The sequence below is a fragment of the Pristiophorus japonicus genome, chromosome 5, assembly GCF_044704955.1.
Source record: "Pristiophorus japonicus isolate sPriJap1 chromosome 5, sPriJap1.hap1, whole genome shotgun sequence".
Lineage (NCBI taxonomy): Eukaryota > Metazoa > Chordata > Chondrichthyes > Pristiophoridae > Pristiophorus > Pristiophorus japonicus.
In genome coordinates this window covers 248,679,700-248,697,065 of record NC_091981.1, presented here as the reverse complement: position 1 = coordinate 248,697,065, position 17,366 = coordinate 248,679,700, and the positions used below count along the sequence as shown (strand labels likewise).

At 41.8% G+C, this 17,366-nt stretch overlaps 1 protein-coding gene across 7 annotated transcripts in view; it reads left to right on the top strand.

Annotated features, from left to right (window-relative positions):
• The window catches only part of arhgap12b (Rho GTPase activating protein 12b), a 281,212-nt gene extending 266,870 nt beyond the window's left edge, over window positions 1-14,342 (top strand). For all 7 annotated transcript variants that reach the window (XM_070881529.1, XM_070881531.1, XM_070881530.1 and 4 more), the window contains 2 exons: window positions 9,837-9,942; window positions 12,836-14,342. In XM_070881529.1, the coding sequence (XP_070737630.1) occupies window positions 9,837-9,942; window positions 12,836-13,013 (284 nt within the window). In that variant the 3' untranslated portion in view covers window positions 13,014-14,342. The remainder of the gene's footprint in view (window positions 1-9,836; window positions 9,943-12,835) is intronic.
• Window positions 14,343-17,366: the final 3,024 nt, after the last annotated feature.

The following is a 17,366-nucleotide window of genomic DNA, read 5'->3' as shown; positions in this document are numbered from 1 at the left end:
ATTACAGCAGATGACCAAAAGCTTGGTTAAAGAAATAGGTTTTAAGGAGCGTCTTAAAGGAGGAAAGAAAGTTAGAGAGGTTTAAGGAGGGAGTTCCAGAGCTTGGGGCCCAAGCAGCTGAAGGCACGGCACCGATGGTTGAGCATTTATAATCGGGTATGCTGAGGAGCGCAGACATTTCATGGTGTTGTGAGGCTGATATAGATTACAGAGATAACATAAGAAATAGGAGCAGGAGTAGGCCATACGACCCCTCAAGTCTGCTTCGCCATTTAATATGATCATGGCTGCTTCGATCATGGATACGTGTCCACTTCCCTGTCCTTAGAGAGATGGGGAGGGGCAAGGCCATGGAGGGATTTGATAACCAGGATGAGGATTTTAAAATCGTGGTATTGCTTAACCGGGAGGCAATGTAGGTCAGCAAACATGGGTGATCAGGACTTGGTGCGAGTTAAGACATGGGCTGCTGAGCTTTGGATGGCCTCAAGTTTATGTAGTATAGAATGTGGGAGGCCAGCCAGGAGTGAGTTGGAGTAGTCAAGTTTAACAAAGGCATGGATGAGGGTTTCAGCAGCAGAAGAGCTGAGTCAGGGGCAGATGGGGCATATGCAGCAGGGAATAGGCGGTTTTAGTTATGCCGCGGATATGTGGCCGGAAGCTAATTTCAGGGTCAAATATGACGCCTAGGCTGCGAACAGTCTGGTTTAATCTCGGATAGATGCTGGGGAGAAGGGAACGCAGTTTGTGGCGGGGACCAAAGACAATGGCTTCGGTCTTCACGATATTTAATTGGTGAAAATTTCTGCTCATCCAGTACTGTATGTTGGACAAGCAATCTGACAATTTAGAGACCATGGAGGAATCTAAAGAAGTAGTGGAGAGGTAGAGTTGGGTGTCATCAGCATACATGTGGAAACTAACTGTTTTTGGATGATATCGCCAAGGGGCAGCATATGGATGAGATATAGGAGGGGGCCAAAGATAGATCCTTGAGGGACACCAGAGGTAACAATGCGGGAGTGGGAAGAGAAGCCACTGCAGGAGACTTTCTGGCTATGATTAGATAGATAAGAATGGAACCAGGCGAGTGCAGCCCCACTCAGGTGGACGATGGTGGAGAGGTGTTGGAGGAAGATGAGTGGTCAACTGTGTCAAAGGCTGCAGACAGGTCCAGGAGGACAAGGAAAGAATAGTTTACCTTTGTCACAGTCACAAAGGATGACATTTGTGACTTTGCTGAGAGCCGTTTCGGCACTGTAGCAGGGGCAGAAACCAGATTGAAGGGATTCAAACATGTAGTTAGAACATAAGAAATAGGAGCTGGAGCAGGCCATTTGACCCCTTGAGCCTGCTCCGCCATTTAATAAGATCATGGTTAATATGATCATGGACTCAGTTTCACTTCCCTGCCCGTTCCCCATAACCCTTTATTTCCTTATCGCTCAAAAATCTGTCTATCTCCGCCTTAAATATATTCAGTGACCCAGCCTCCACAGCTCTCTGGGGCAATGAATTCCACAGATTACAACGCAGAGGAGAAATTCCTCCTCATCTCAGTTTTAAAAGGGCAGCCCCTTATTCTGAGACTATGCCCCCTAGTTTTAGTTTCCCCATGAGTGAAAATATCCCCTCTGCATCCATCTTGTCAAGCCCCCTCATTATTTTATATGTTTCGATAAGATCACCTCTCATTCTTCTGAACTCCAATGAGTATAGGCTCAACCTATCTTCATAAGTCAACCCCCTCATCTACGGAATCAACCTAGTGAACCTTCTCTGAACAGCCTCCAATGCAAATATATCCTTCCTTAAATACGGAGACCAAAACTTCATGCAGTACTCCAGATGTGACCTCACCAATAACCTGTACAGTTGTAGCAGAATGTCTCTGCTTTTATACTCTATGCTCCTTGCAATAAAGGCCAACATTCCATTTGTCTTCCTTATTACTTGCTGTACCTGCACACTAACTTTTTGTGTTTCATGCACAAGGACCCCCCAGGTCCCTCTGTACTGAAGCACTTGCAATTTTTTTTCCATTTAAATTATAATTTGCTTTTCTATTTATTCTGCCAAAGTGGATAACCTCACATTTTCCTACATTATACTCCCATCTGCCAAATTTCTGCCCATTCACTTAGCCTGTCTATATCCATTTGCATATTTCTTGTATCCTCCACACAATTTGCTTTCCCACCCATCTTTGTATGATCAGCAAACTTGGCTACATTACACTCTGTACCTTCATCCAAGTCATTAATATAGATTGTAAATAGTTGAGGACCCAGCACCAATCCCGGCGGCACTCCACTAGTTAGTTTGTCAACTGGAAAATGACCCGTTTATCCCAACTCTCTGTTTTCTGTTAGTTAGCCAATCCTCAATCCATGCTAATATATTACCCCCAACCCCGTGAACTTTTATCTTGTCCAGTAACCTTTTATGTGGCACCGTATCGAATGCCTTCTGGAAATCCAAATACACCACACCCACTGGTTCCCCCTTATCCACCCTGCTCACTACATCCTCAAAGAATTGCAGCAAATTTGTCAAACATGATTTCCCTTTCATAAAACTATGCTGACTCTGCTTGATTGAATTATGCTTTTCCAAATGTCCCGCTACTGCTTCCTTAATAATGGACTCTAGCATTTTCCCAACGACAAATGTTATGCTAGCCGGTCTATAGTTTCATAGAAACATACAAAATAGGTGCAGCAGTAGGCCATTCGGCCCTTCGAGCCTGCACCACCATTCAATAAGATCATGGCTGATCATTCACCTCAGTACCCCTTTCCTGCTTTCTCTCTATACCCCTTGATCCCTTTAGCTGTAATGACCATATCTAACTCCCTCTTGAATATATCCAGTGAACTGGCCTCAACAACTCTCTGCGGTAGGGAATTCCACAGGTTAACAACTCTGAGTGAAGAAGTTTCTCCTCATCTCAGTCCTAAATGGCTTACCCCTTATCCTTAGACTATGTCCCCTGGTTCTGGACTTCCCTAACACCGGGAACATTCTTCCTGCGCCTAACATGTCCAGTCCCGTCAATATTTTATATGTTTTTGTGAGATCCCCTCTCATCCTTCTAAACTCCAGTGAATACAGGCCCAGTCATTCCAGTCTCTCCTCATATGTCTGTCCTGCCATCCTGGGAATCAGTTTGGTGAAGCTTCGTTGCACTTCCCCAATGGCAAGTGGATAACCTCACATTTATCCACATTATACTGCATCTGCCACGCATTTGCCCACTCACCTAACCTGTCCAAGTCACCCTGCAGCCTTTTGGCGTCCTCCTCACAGCTCACACTGCCACCCAGCTTAGTGTCATCTGCAAACTTGGAGATATTACATTCAATTCCCTCATCCAAATCATTAATGTATATTGTAAAGAGCTCAGGTCCCAGCACTGAGCTCTACGGCACCCCACTAGTCACTGCTGTCATTCTGAAAAGGACCCGTTTATCCCGACTTTCTGCTTCCTGTCTGCCAACCAGTTCTCTATCCTGCTTTCTGTCTGCCTTTTTAAAATAGGGGCGTTACATTTGCGGTTTTCCAATCCACTGGGCCCTCCCCAGAATCCAGGGAATTTTGGTAGATTACAACCAATGCATCCACTATCTCTGCAGCCACTTCATTTAGGACCCAAAGGTGCAAGCCATCAGGTCCAAGGGACTTGTCTGCCTTTAGTCCCATTATTTTACTGAGTGCTACTACTTTAGTGATAGTGATTGTATTAAGTTCCTCCCTCCCTATAGCTCCTTGATTATCCATTATTGAGATGTTTTTAGTGTCTTCTACCATGAAGACCGATACAAAATATTTGTTCAATGTCGCTGCCATTTCCCTGTTCCCCATTATTAATTCCCCAGTCTCACCTTCTAGGGGACCAACATTTACTTTAGTCACTCTTTTTCCTTTTTATGTACCTGTAGAAACTCTTACTATCTGTTTTTATATTTCGTGCTAGTTTACTTTCATCATCTATTTTTCCCCTCTATTATTTTTTTGTCGTTTTTTGCTGGCTTTTAAAAGTTTCCCAATCCTCTGGCCTCCCACTAGTCTTGGCCACATTGTATGTCCTTATTTTCAATTTGATACCATCCCTTACTTCCTTAGTTAGCCATGGATGGTTATCCCTTCTCTTACAGCCTTTTCTTCTCATTGGGATATATTTTTGTTGAGAGTTATGAAATATCTCCATAAATGTCTGCCACTGTTCAACAACCATCCCACTCCTTAATCTATTTTCCCAGTCCACTTTAGCCAACTTTGCCTTCGTTCCTTTGTAGTCTCTGTTATTGAAGCTTAGGACACTGGTTAGAGATCCAACTTTCTCACCCTCCAACTGAATTTGAAATTCAACCATGTTATGGTCACTCATTCCTAGAGGATCCTTTACTAGGAGATCATTTAATAATCCTGTCTCATTACACAGAACCAGATCTAAGATAGAAACATACAGCGCAGAAGAAAGCCAATTCGGCCCAACGTGTCCGCGTCGGCCGAGAAAGAGCCGCACGGCCCTTGGTCAGCAGCCCTAAAAGTAACATATAAACCCATTGAACAATGACGGAAAGGCAAAGAGCACCCAGCCCAACGAGTCCGCCTCACACATCTGCGACACTCCTTATACTGAAACATTCTACACTCCACCCCAACCGGAGCCATGTGATCTCCTGGGAGAGGCAAAAATCAGAGAAAAATCCAGGCCAATTTAGGGAGAAATAAATGTGCGAAAATTCCCCTCCGACCCATCCAGGCGATCGAAACTAGTCCAGGCGATCACGCTGGCCATATTCTATTCCCTGCAGTACTTACCATTATATCTGCGCCATCCAACAAAAGGTCATCCAGTCCAATCTCAATTACCAGTTTTAGGTCCATAACCTTGCAGGTTACTGACTTTAAGTGCCCATCCAACCATCTCTTAAAAGTGGTGAGGGTTTCTGCATCCACCACTCTTCCAGGCAACGAGTTCCAGATCCCCACAACCCTCTGTGTAAAGAAGCTCCCCCTCAAATCCCCTCTAAACCTTCCACAAACCACCTTAAAACTATGCCCCCTCATTATAGATCCCTCCACCAATGGAAATAGTCCCTTACTATCCACTGTGTCCGGGCTCCTCAATATTTTGTACAGCTCAATGAGGTCTCCTCTCAACCTCCTCTGTTCCAATGAGAACAAACCCAGCTTATCCAATCTGTCCTCAATTAAGATTCTCCATTCCAGGCATTATCCTAGTAAATCTCCTCTACACCCTCTCTAGTGCAATCATGTTCTTCCTATAATACGGAGACCAGAACTGCACGTAGTACTCCAGCTGTGGCCTAACCAAAGTATTATACAATTTAAGCGTATTCTTATATTCTATGCCTCGGCCAATAAAGGCAAGCATTCTGTATGCCTTCTTAACTACCTTATCCACCTGGCCTGCTACTTTCAGGGATCTGGACAAGCACTCCAAGGTCCCTTTGTTCATCTACACTATTAAGTGGCCTACCGCCTAATGTGTGTACCCTTTCCTCCCAAAGTGCATCACCTCACCCTTCTCTGAATTAAATTCCATTTGCCACGGCTCTGCCCACCTGACCAGTAGATTGATATTCTCCTGCAGCCCATGACTTTCCTCTTCATTATCAACCACACAGCCAATTTAGTGTCGTCTGCAAACTTCTTAATCATACTCCCTATATTCAAATCTAAATCGTTGATATATACCACAAAAAGCAAGGGACCCAGTACTGAGCCCTGCGGAACCCCACTGGAAACATCCTTCCAGTCACAGAAACATCCATCAATCATTACCCTTTGCTTCCTACCTCCAAACTAATTTGCCACTTTGCCCTATATCCAATGGGCTTTAACCTTCATGACCAGTCTACCATGTGGGACCTTATCAAAAGCCTTGCTAAAGTCCATATATACTACATCGTACACACTACCCTCATCGACCCTCTTGGTTACCTCCTCAAAAACAAATATTGAGGAGAAATCTCCCTTTCTCTCTCGTGGATCCACTGAGATAATGGCATGATGCTCTCGATGTAGACAGACTCAAAGAGATGGGTTCGAAACGATTTATTGCGGCAAATGTTCCTAGTTGCCCAAGACAGACTCTTCAGAAACCTAAAAGTCAAGCCGGTCTTTATACAGATTTTCGTGGGCTGGCTCTTAACGAATCTTTTGAAGTGACACTGATCGAAAACGCTACCCGTGACAATAACACAGATGTCTCTACAATCTTTGAAATTACAATTTAACTGCCACAAATAACACAGATGTAAGGCAAAGACAAATAATGGAGTTTGTTACCACACTTGGTTCGGTCAAATAAAACATTAAATTCACAAAGCATAGAAACATTTGTTAACCCTGCCTGCTGTGTGAGCTGATTCCCGAGCATCTTCCCGAACATTTGGTTCCCTGCTTGACTTCTTTGAATGTGTTATCTCTGCCTCTCAGAATGTATTTATTTCTATAGGTTTGATTTTATGGGCTCTTCTCAGCATGCTCCACATTCTCTAAGAGTTAAACACACAAACTGTTCTATATATTCCTTCAAAATCTAAAGTTCATTTCCATATCACATATTTTACATACACTATGTCAAGAATTCCTTAACCTACAACAGTTACCTCCTCAAAAAATGCAATCAGGTTAGTCAAACACGATCTTCCCTTAACAAATCCGTTAATTAGCCTGCGCCCTGGGTGGTTCCGCAACGTACTGGATTTGGGAGGCAACAACACATTCAAGGACTTTGGAGAGGAAAGGGAGGTTGGAGGTGGGGCGGTAGCTAGCAAGCACAGTGGGGCCAAAGGTTGGTTTTCTGAGGAGAGGGGTGATGACTGCAGATTTGAAGGAGAGGGGGGGACAGTACCTGAAGAGAGAGAACCATTAACAATGTCGGCTAACGAGAGCCAAAAAAGGAAGTTGTGTGGTTAGCAGTTTAGTGGGAATAGGGTTAAGGGAGCAGGAAGTGGGTCCCACGGACAAGCTGAGTGTGGCGAGGTCAAGAGGGATGATTAGAGCAAAACTAGAGAAAGATGCGATAACGTCAGAAGTGTGGCTATTGGCTTATGATTGGGAGCGTTCAGTGCCATTCATAGTTTTTTAGATAATGAAGCAGGCACACATGCTGCAAAAACTGGACGACATTAAGGCTTGGGCTGATATGTGGCAAGTAATATTTGCGCCACACAAATATCAGGCAATGACGATCCCGAACAAGAGAGAGATAACCACCTCTCCTTGACATTCAACGGCATTACCGTCACTGAGTCCTCATCATCAACATCCTGGAGGTCACCACTGACCAGAAACTGAACTGGACCAGCCACATAAATGCTGTGTCTGCAGCCTTTGACACAACTGACCACTCCATCCTCCTCCAGCACCTCTCCTCCATCGTCCAGCTGGGTGGGATTGCACTCACCTGGTTCCAGCAGGTCAGAGGCTGGGTATTCTGTGGCGTGTGTCTCGCCTCCTCACTCTCCATAGCCTCTCTACCACCTACAAGGCACAAGTCAGGAGTGATAGAATACACTTTACTTTCCTGGATGGGCGCAACACTATCCAGACTAAAGCAGCCCGCTTAAACTTCGATGACTCTACCATTGCTATTCCGTGGCTGCGGTGTGTACTATCTACAGGGTGCCAAATCTTCTTCGACAGCATCTCCTAAACCCATGATCTCCATCATTTAGAAGGACATGGGCAGCATGTGCATGGGAACAACATCACATCCATGTCACACATCACTTTTTTTTCATTGTCGTTGGATCAACTATTTACAATCTATTAACGACTTGGAGGAAGGGACTGAGTGTAACGTAGCCAAGTTTACTGACGATACAAAGATGGGAGGAAAAGCAATGTCTGAGGAGGACACAAAAAATCTGCAAAAGGACATAAACAGGCTAAGTGGACAAAAATTTGGCAGATGGAGTATAATGTCAGAAAGTGTGAGGTCATGCACTTTGGCAGAATAAAATCAAAGAGCAAGTTATTATTTAAATAGAGAAAGATTGCAGAGTGCAGTGGGACCTGGAGGTACTTGTGCATGAAACAAAAGGATAGTATGCAGGTACAGCAAGTGATCAGGAAGGCCAATGGTATCTTGGTCTTTATTGCAAAGGGGATGGAATATAAAAGCAGGGAAGTCTTGCTACAGCTATATAAGATTTGGTGAGGCCACACCTGGAATACTGCGTGCAGTTTTGATTCCGGGGATGAGGGGGTTGACTTATGAGGAAAGGTTGAGTAGGTTGGGCCTCGACTCATTGGAATTCAGAAGAATGAGAAGTGATCTTATCGAAACGTCTTAAGATTATGAGGGGGCTTGACAAGGTGGATGCAGAGAGGATGTTTGCACTGATGGGGGAGACTAGAACTAGAGGCATGATCTTAGAATAAGGGGCCGCCCATTTAAAACAGAAATGAGGAGAAATTTCTTCTCTGCGGCTTGTAAATCTGTGGAATTCGCTGCCTCAGAGAGCTTGTGGCAGCTGGGACATTGAATAAATTTAAGACAGAAATAGTTTCTTAAACGATAAGGGGTTATGGGGAGTGGGTGGGGAAGTGGAGCTGAGTCCATGATCAGATTAGCTATGATCTTATTGAATGGTGGAGCAGGTTCGAGGGGCCGTATGGCCTACTCCTGTTCCTATTTCCTATGTTCTTATGAAATCCTGGAATTCCTTACCTAACAGCATTGTGGAAGCACCTTCACCACACAAATTGCTGCAATTCAAGAAGAAACTTCACCACCCTTTCCCAAGGGCAACCGGAGATGGGCAATAAATGCCAGCCTTGCCAGCAACACCCACAACTCAAAAATGAATTTTGAAAAAACTACAATTGTAAATCTTGTGTTATAATCTTGCCTGCTTATGTAGTCAGCAAACTTGTACAGTATCAATTGGAGGAGCGCTGCCTTCGCAAGATCCTGCAAATCCCCTGGGAGGATAGACGCACCAACATCAGTGTCCTCATCCAGGCCAACATCTCCAGCATCGAAGCGCTGACCACACTCGACCAGCTCTGTTGGGCGGGCCATATCATCTGTATGCCCGACACAAGACTCCCTAATCAAGTGCTCTACTCGGAACTCCTACATGGCAAGCGAGCCCCGGATGGGCAGAGGAAACGCTTCAAGGATACCCTCAAAGCCTCCTTGATAAAGTGTAACATCCCCACCGGCACCTGGGATCCCCAGGTCCAAGACCGCCCAAAGTGGAGGAAGAGCATCCGGGAGAACGCTGAGCATGCAGAAATCAAGCGCAGACAGCGGAAGGAGCGTGCGGCAAACCAGGCTCCCCACCCACCCTTTCCTTCAACAACTGTCTGTCCCACCTGTGACACAGACTGTAACTCCCACATTGGACTGTACAGCCACCTAAGAACTTGCTTTTAGAGTGGAAGCAAGTCTACCTCGATTTCGAGGGATTGCCCATGATGATATAAAATCTAGCAGATGGCACACAGTTAATTTTCATTAAAAACAGAAAATGCTGGAAGTGCAAAGCAGGTCAGTCAGCATCTGTGAAGAGAAAAATCAAATTAATATTTCAAGTAGATACCGTTTATCAGAACTTTATTTTAGTTCATTTTCCTTTACCTCTTGAATAAACCTTAGTGTCAACTAGCTGGAGTGGCATTCCAATTCTTTAATCTACAAAGCCAGTTTTGCTTAAGAACTAGTCATCATTCTGGCTTACTCTGATCACAAGTTAATACAGTAAGTTTTATTGCAGAAGATAATTAGTCTTCATATGTACATATATTTAAATGCAAGCATTAAACCAATTGTATTTAATGTCTTTCAGAAACTCCAGACTACAAGCAACGCATTCAGGGTATTAATGAACTAATCAGGCAATTACCTAAACCGAACCATGACACTATGCAAATTCTATTCAAGCACCTTGTCAAGTAAGTGTGAATTAAATCTTATCTGTGCTAAGTTTTCTTGTGGTAGTACGTAGCTCTGATAAAAGGGAACTATTGGCCCGGATTTTGCGCTTGAAGAAAGCTGTCCACAAAGATCTAGCGATCTCTGTTTTGTCAATTTCACCTTTGCTGGTGTTAATTTGATTCTGGTGCCAACTCTAGGGGATCTCTGGTGTCCAGCAACAGTGATGTCATCAAGCAGGCTAAGCAGCCAATCACATTGAAGAATTCTCTCAGAGCAAACCAGGAACTAAAATGCACTGAATTATCCTTCACTTTTTATAAATTTCAGGGAGCTAAATAAAGATTGAGACATAGACGTGGGATTAAGCAAGAAGCTGAAATATCATACTTTTTTTTTAAAAAAACACTTTTTATTTATATTAATCTATGGAATTTTTATCATAATGAAAAAATTTGACATTCCACAAATATAAAATTAGATTTTTAGGGCCAGGGAGGTTGTTAGCAGTAGTTATGACTTAGTATGTCATTAAAAACAGTTACACCTCATTTAACAAGGCTCAACTTTTGGGGGTTCTTTTAACAGCGATATTACAACGTAAAAGGGGAAGTTTGCGTCAGTTCAAGTGATTCTAAAGATTGGCGTCTGTAGGGACTTCAATAACGCACCCCGTGGAGGAGCAGGGAATCACTGACAGTAACTTTAACTGTGCATGTATAGACGCCAGAAGTTGCTATCAGTTTCAGAGAAATGACGGCGAATGCTGACGGTTTTGCCAGCATTACAACCGCAAAATCCGGGCCATTGTGTATAACTTTAATAGCTTTTAACCATGTCAGTGTGTCAGTTGTGCCTCAGTTGGTAGCACCTCGCCTCTGAGTCCGAAGTTTGTGGGTTTAAGTCCCAATCCAGAGACTTGAGCACAACAAATCTAGGCTGACACACCAGTGAAGTACTGAGGGAGTGCTGTACTGTCGAAGGTGCTGTCTTTCAGATGAGACGTTAAACCCTTCTGCTCCCTCAGGTGTACATAAAAGATCCCATGGCACTATTTCGAAGGAGAGCAGGGGAATATTCCCTGGTGTTGTGGCCAATATTTATCCCTCAATCAACATCACGAAAAAAAAAACATCTGGTCATTATCACGTTGCTGTTTGTGGGAGCTAGCTGAGCACAAATTAGCAGCTGTGTTTTCCTACATTACAACAGTGACTACACTTCAAAAAGTACTTAATTGGCTGTGAAGTGCTTTGGTACGTCCAGTGGTCATGCAAGGCGCTATATAAATGCAAGTCTTTCTTGTCTGATAATTGTATTTTGAAAGTGAAAGTAAATCCCTCACTTTAAAAATCCATATGTTTAAAACCAGTTTGCTTCTGTAAAATAGCCATTTTACATAATACTTTAAATATCAAATCTCGGAGTACAAACAGTAATGTTACACTGGGTCAGATTTTGCTGCGTGTCCCGTTAGTTGTGCACATTTAGCTTTTTACATTTTTTTTCCCCATAAAGTTGCTGGAAGTGCGAGCTGATAACAGTGCATCGAGGGCAAATGGGCATCTGGGACCTTGGTGAACAACGGGACAAACCGTGTCTGTCCTTAACCAGTGAAGTAAAGGATTGAGAAATAAACAGATTGAGAAGGAGGGTGCATTCGAGTGGGCAAATTCAATGTCAAATTAGGTACAGAAAGAGAAATAGAGAGAGAAAGGAAGATTGGATTAAGAGGGAGAGAAAAAAAGACAAAGGAAAAATGAGAAAAACATTTCAAGAAAGCGGCTCACCAACAACAACAACAAAACTTGTATTTATAAAGCGCCTTAACATAGTAAAACGTCCCAATCGCTTCACCACCATCTTCTCTAGGGAAATTTGGAAGGGTAATAATTGCTGGCCTTGCCAGTGATGCCCACATCCCATGAAGGAATTTTAAAAAAATTATATTTGACATTAAATCTAAAACAATTCATAAGCTGAAGAATTGAGACGGCACACACAAAATTGTTTACTTTCTGTGCGAGAGATTAATTGACAGTAATTAACAATTAGCACATTGTTAAAAGGGTACTTACGCTAATAATTACTAGACTTAACTTTCTGTGGCGAGTTCAGTGGGCAATTAATGTGCCAATGCAGCAATTTCATGAAAATCATGTGAAGGTTAAGCGCAAGATGCCGTTTTCGCGAAGCTAACAGTGGTGCAGCACAAATCGGCCAGCAGCTTGTGGCGATTTGCAATTCACGGGGTATCTCTTCCTCACTGAGTTGCTGCTGATTTGCACATTAATAATGAATGCCGTTGGTTTTTCAACAAAATCTGGCCCAATATTATTTCTTGTGTCAGTAATTTCCTCACCCAACAATTGATACTGATTTCAATCCCAATTATGTTCAGTGTTGGTGATGGGCTGCTCCAGTTTGTTAAACTTTATTTTCATGAATTTTAATGCTCATTGAGTTAATAACTCAATGGGAAATTAAACATGTTCTCATTTCAGGCATTGTCAACATAAAGCACTCCTAGTTCAGCCATAGTACATGTATGATGCAAAGTAAAAGATCTTTGTACTATGCCCCAACAATGTGCCTTAAATCCTATCTCAAAAGAGCATCACACACCAGTGCAACATTTTTACATAAATTTGTAAAGCCACTTAATTTTTCTATGTGGCAGCCACATTCATTGTTAAACATAAAAGAAAAACTGGAAAAGATAAATTACTGGAGATGCATAATGGGTCAATTGGTATTTGAAAGAGAAAAGCTAACATTTGGGGTGCTTTTATAACATTAGTAAATTGGACATTTTATTTTGTACATTTAAATGAGACCCAATTATTAGTAACTACTGTTTCAATATGTAGGTGATTGCTTGTTTCTTGAAGAACTTTTTCACTTTCTCTCTAGGGTTATTGCCTCTGGCGAGGTAAACCGAATGACCACTCAAAGTGTCGCCATAGTATTTGGGCCCACCCTCCTGAGACCAGAAAAAGAGACGGGCAATATTGCAGTTCACATGGTATACCAGAATCAGATTGTGGAGTTGATCTTATCCGAGTATGATACCATATTTGGACGCAGTTGAAAAAAATGTGCAAGTGAAATTCAAATCTACCAAAACCCACTTTTGGTGGGGTGGGGGGGGAGGGAAATTATATTTTATGTGTTTTTTGTACCTTGAGTCAACCAGAAAATGGTAAACTTTGCACTTGTTTTCCTCTGGTTTTTAAAACGATCTGTATTTTTTTCAGTGGTTATCATTCTTGAAAGCAGGTGGCGCTGCTGCAGAAATTTTGCATAAAGTGTAATACAGACAGAAGCAGGGAAGCATGTTACCTGGTTATAACAAAGTGTAGCGACTTAAGTATACTGTAGTTACATACACTGGGTTCTTTTGCAACAACAATATTTGCCTGAGGGACTTGGCAGTACTCTTCTGTACATGTGTAGATATTTTTAGGAAATTTTGATTTCCTGCATATAGTTGGCAAACCTCACTTACAGCCTTTTCTGCTGTTCGATATAGCAGAAGTGCTAATACTGTATATCGTTACTGAGTCCATACAGAAGCGTGGCCAGATTTTGTGTAATTTATTTTTTACAGGTTTACTCGAAAGGCAAAAGCTAAAGTGTTAATGTTGATTCTTCCCGGTTGATGAATATGGACTAAAAGCAATCCTGCACTTGCTGTTCCCTCACCTACTGTTAATACAGAGGTCATATGATCACACCCAGTGTTTCAGAACACTAGTGATGTACAGATGAACAAAGAGTATAATATGTTAAAATAACATGCCCTCAACCAATGTATATATAGTCTGTGTATAGTTCCTTAACAAAGTATGTTTTTCATACAGTAACATTTTCTAATCAAATTTTGCCAACTTGTAATATTCAATTGCTGGTCAGTGTACCAGCTAAGATCAGTACTAAGAGCTTTTTCGGGGTATTTTATGACAGGCAACACAGGGGGCTATTCTTAGGTATACTAAGAAGCTGCGTGCACTTTTTAGCTATTGGTAATTTCAATGCAGGGCAAATCTTAACCGTTTGTATTTCAAATGGTACTGGAAAGTATTGTGTAGGCTTGTGCTTTCTAGGTGCACTACAACAAAAGCTGTTTATTTAAAATGTACAGACAAAATTTGAAAAAAATCTGCTTAGCAATTTATTGTACAATAAGTGCTAACATTTAATAAGATTTCATGTATGCACTGATGGGTATTATTAAAGCAGATTTACTTGAGGCTAAATTGAATTTTCCCATTTTAATGATGTGGACTGGTTGTATAAGCAGGTTTCTTTGGAATACTACCTGTTTCTGGGCACATGATCTGAAGATTTTTTGAATGTATTTTTTTAAACTAACTGCTGTATGGCAAAATGCTATGTCTAATCAAAAATTAAAACAAAATGACGAGAAGCTCTCTTTCAGTTTATTTATTTCTGAATGCTGAATGTATTTGCTTACAAGTGTATTTGTATAGGTACAGGTAGTGTAGGTTCTGGTACTGGATTAGCAACCCAGAGATCATGAGTTCAAATCCAACCATTGGAAATTGCGAAGTTAAATTCAATAAATGTAATAGGAGTTGTACAAATATCAAGAAGGCCCACAATTACCTTGTGGCAACTAAGGAGCGGCAGTAAATTCAGCCTTACTAGCATCACCCAAATCTTGAAAACACATATATATGATTTTGTTCCTCACTGTAACATTAGTAGTGTTAACCACCCTGTGTCAAGATTTGTTCTGATTTTTTTTCAAACTGAATCTTTTTGAAATTTAAAACAATTTCCCAAAACTGTTGGGTGTTTAAAAAAAAAACATTTGTTGTCTCGCATTAATTGAAATCTCCTGTTTGCTGTCTAGTTACCAGAATCTGCTAACTGATTTGATTTACGGTAGCATGGTTTATCCAACTCCTAATTAAAATCTGTAACCCTAACATTGAAAGAGGGTATTGGCTATCAACGTAACTCAATTTCTGTCTACAGATCCATGTTAAAATATTACTGGAGCTGAACACTGCATAAGAACCACTTCTGGGACCACTGCTTTTCTTGATATATATCAATGACTTGGATGTGGGTGTACAGGGCACAATTTCAAAATGCAGAAAAGTGTGAAGTGATGCATTTTGGTAGAAAGAATGAGAGAAAATATAAACTAAAAGGTACAATCCTAAAAGGGGTGCATGAACAGAGAGACTTATGGGTATATGTAGCTGGACAGGTTGAGAAAGCAGTTAAAGCTTATGGGATCCTGGGCTTCATCAATAGAAATATAGAGTACAAAAGTGTGAAAATTGTGATGAACCTGTATAAAACACTGATCCGGCCTCAACTGGAGTATGGCACCGCACTTTAGGAAGGATGTGAAGGCCTTGGAGAGGGCGCAGAAAGGATTTAAGAGATGATTCCAGGGATGAGGGACTTATGGGTAGACTGGAGAAGCTGGGGTTGTTCTCCTTGGAGCAGAGAAGATTGAAAGTAGATTTGATAGAGGTGTTCAAAATCATGAGAGGTCTGAACAGAGTAGATAGAGAGAAACTGGTCCCATTGGCAGAAGGGGCGAGAACCAGAGAACACGGATTTAAAGTGATTGGCAAAAGAACCAAAGGCAACATAAGAAAAAACGTTTTTACACAGCGAGTGGCTAGGATCTGGAATGCACTGCTGACAGGGTGGTGGAGGCAGATTCAATCATGGCTTTCAAAAGGGAGTTGGATAAGTACCTGAAAGAAAAAAAATTGCAGGGCTACAGGGAAAGGGCAGGGGAGTGGGACTAGCTGAGGTGCTTTTGCAAAGAGCTGGCACAGGCTCGACGGGCCAAATGGCCTTCCATGCTGTAACCATTCTATGATAAGAATGGGGTTCAGGACTCTTAAGGGCATAAGCATTTCACACTTGTTGTTCAGAATCAGAAACAATGCATTGTTTGTCAAAACCTGTCTCCCAGAATGACCCAGGGCCCATCAGGATTAGCAGCATGTCACACCCTAAGGAGATTCCTGTGATAAATGCAACAGCATCCCTAGTGACATATTAACCTTGATCCTGTTGTATCGTCTTTCCCAACATTGACGTTAAAACTTATCAGTGCTAAATTTTTCTTCAATGTTTCTATGGTTGTTCACTGCCTCTGTTCACCCCCCCCCCCCCCCAGTGTTCTAGATTCTGTGGGCAGATGTTTATGGCAACAACAAAAGGTCATACATACTTGCAAGCCCATATGAAAGTACTGCCACTTACTGAACTGTGTAAGGCGCCAAGTCCCCCCCCCCCCCCCCCCAACCCCGTTTCTCTGTAACCATCTCCTGAAGTTAGCATTTCAGAAAGACTAAACTACGATGACATTTATCACACTATCGGGGTAGCAATATTTCTTTACCTAAAGAAAAAATTAACAGGAAGAAATGAAATGGTGCATTGAGCTACAAGAAGCTTGTGATGGTGCTTGAATTTGGCACTGTTGCCTTCCATTTCTGTTTTCAGCAGAATACTGCCTGAGTCAGAACTGCCATTTTCTTTTTGACATCCAAGCTAAATGATTTGAGGAATTTATCTGCAGCTCTTAAATTGAAGGGGCATCGAAAAAAGTGCAAGAAAGGGTTAATTGTAGCTGGATATGTGCAAAGATGTTCGCGATCGTCCATAACAGAGATACTTGATTCCAATTTTGTGGCATAGACACAGTAGTCCACATGTGGCCAGCTTCATTTGTTCCCAATCAAACTCATTAAGATCTTGCTAATTACCTTTAAAGGGGAAGGAAAGACTAGATTTGGGGGTAGTTTTTGGTCAGAGTGTCCTGGTACTTCCCAGAGTATCTTAAGAAATATAAGTTTAGACTGATCTGAGAAGCAATCTGAAGCTTTGCAACCCCAGGAAACCACACTAGCTACTTGGAAACATGCATCCCCAGTCAACAGCGCAGTATCCCAGAGGCTCTCGGGCTGGTTTGATGGCAAGCCGCACGCCAGTCTCCTTTCCATCCCAGCTGTCTGCAGTGAAGTAATTCAAGAATGTTCATTTATGATTTTGCTGGATTAACCTAGCAGAAAAGGAGCCCACCTTCAGGTAAGAAACGTAACTGTTTTCATCAAAATGTCAGAAGGAAAGTTCTTCTATAAAGAGTACTTTAACCAAAAATGTCCTCTTGGACTTTTCTCTTCAAAGAATATTTAAAGAAGATGGTTCTGAAAAGCATTAATAATTTGTCATCCATCTATTTAAATATGCTTGTGAAAAAAATATTAATCCAAGAAAAACATTGAATGCAAAAATGCTGACATTTGAAACTAACAATTTTTCAAATATATATGCAATAAACAAAGTGTGAAAGAAACTATTAGTCCACTTAAAGTTCTATTGGAGAGATGAAATCTGGGTACAAATAAAATTAATTTTAGATTTTTTTAAATGGATATTTTGC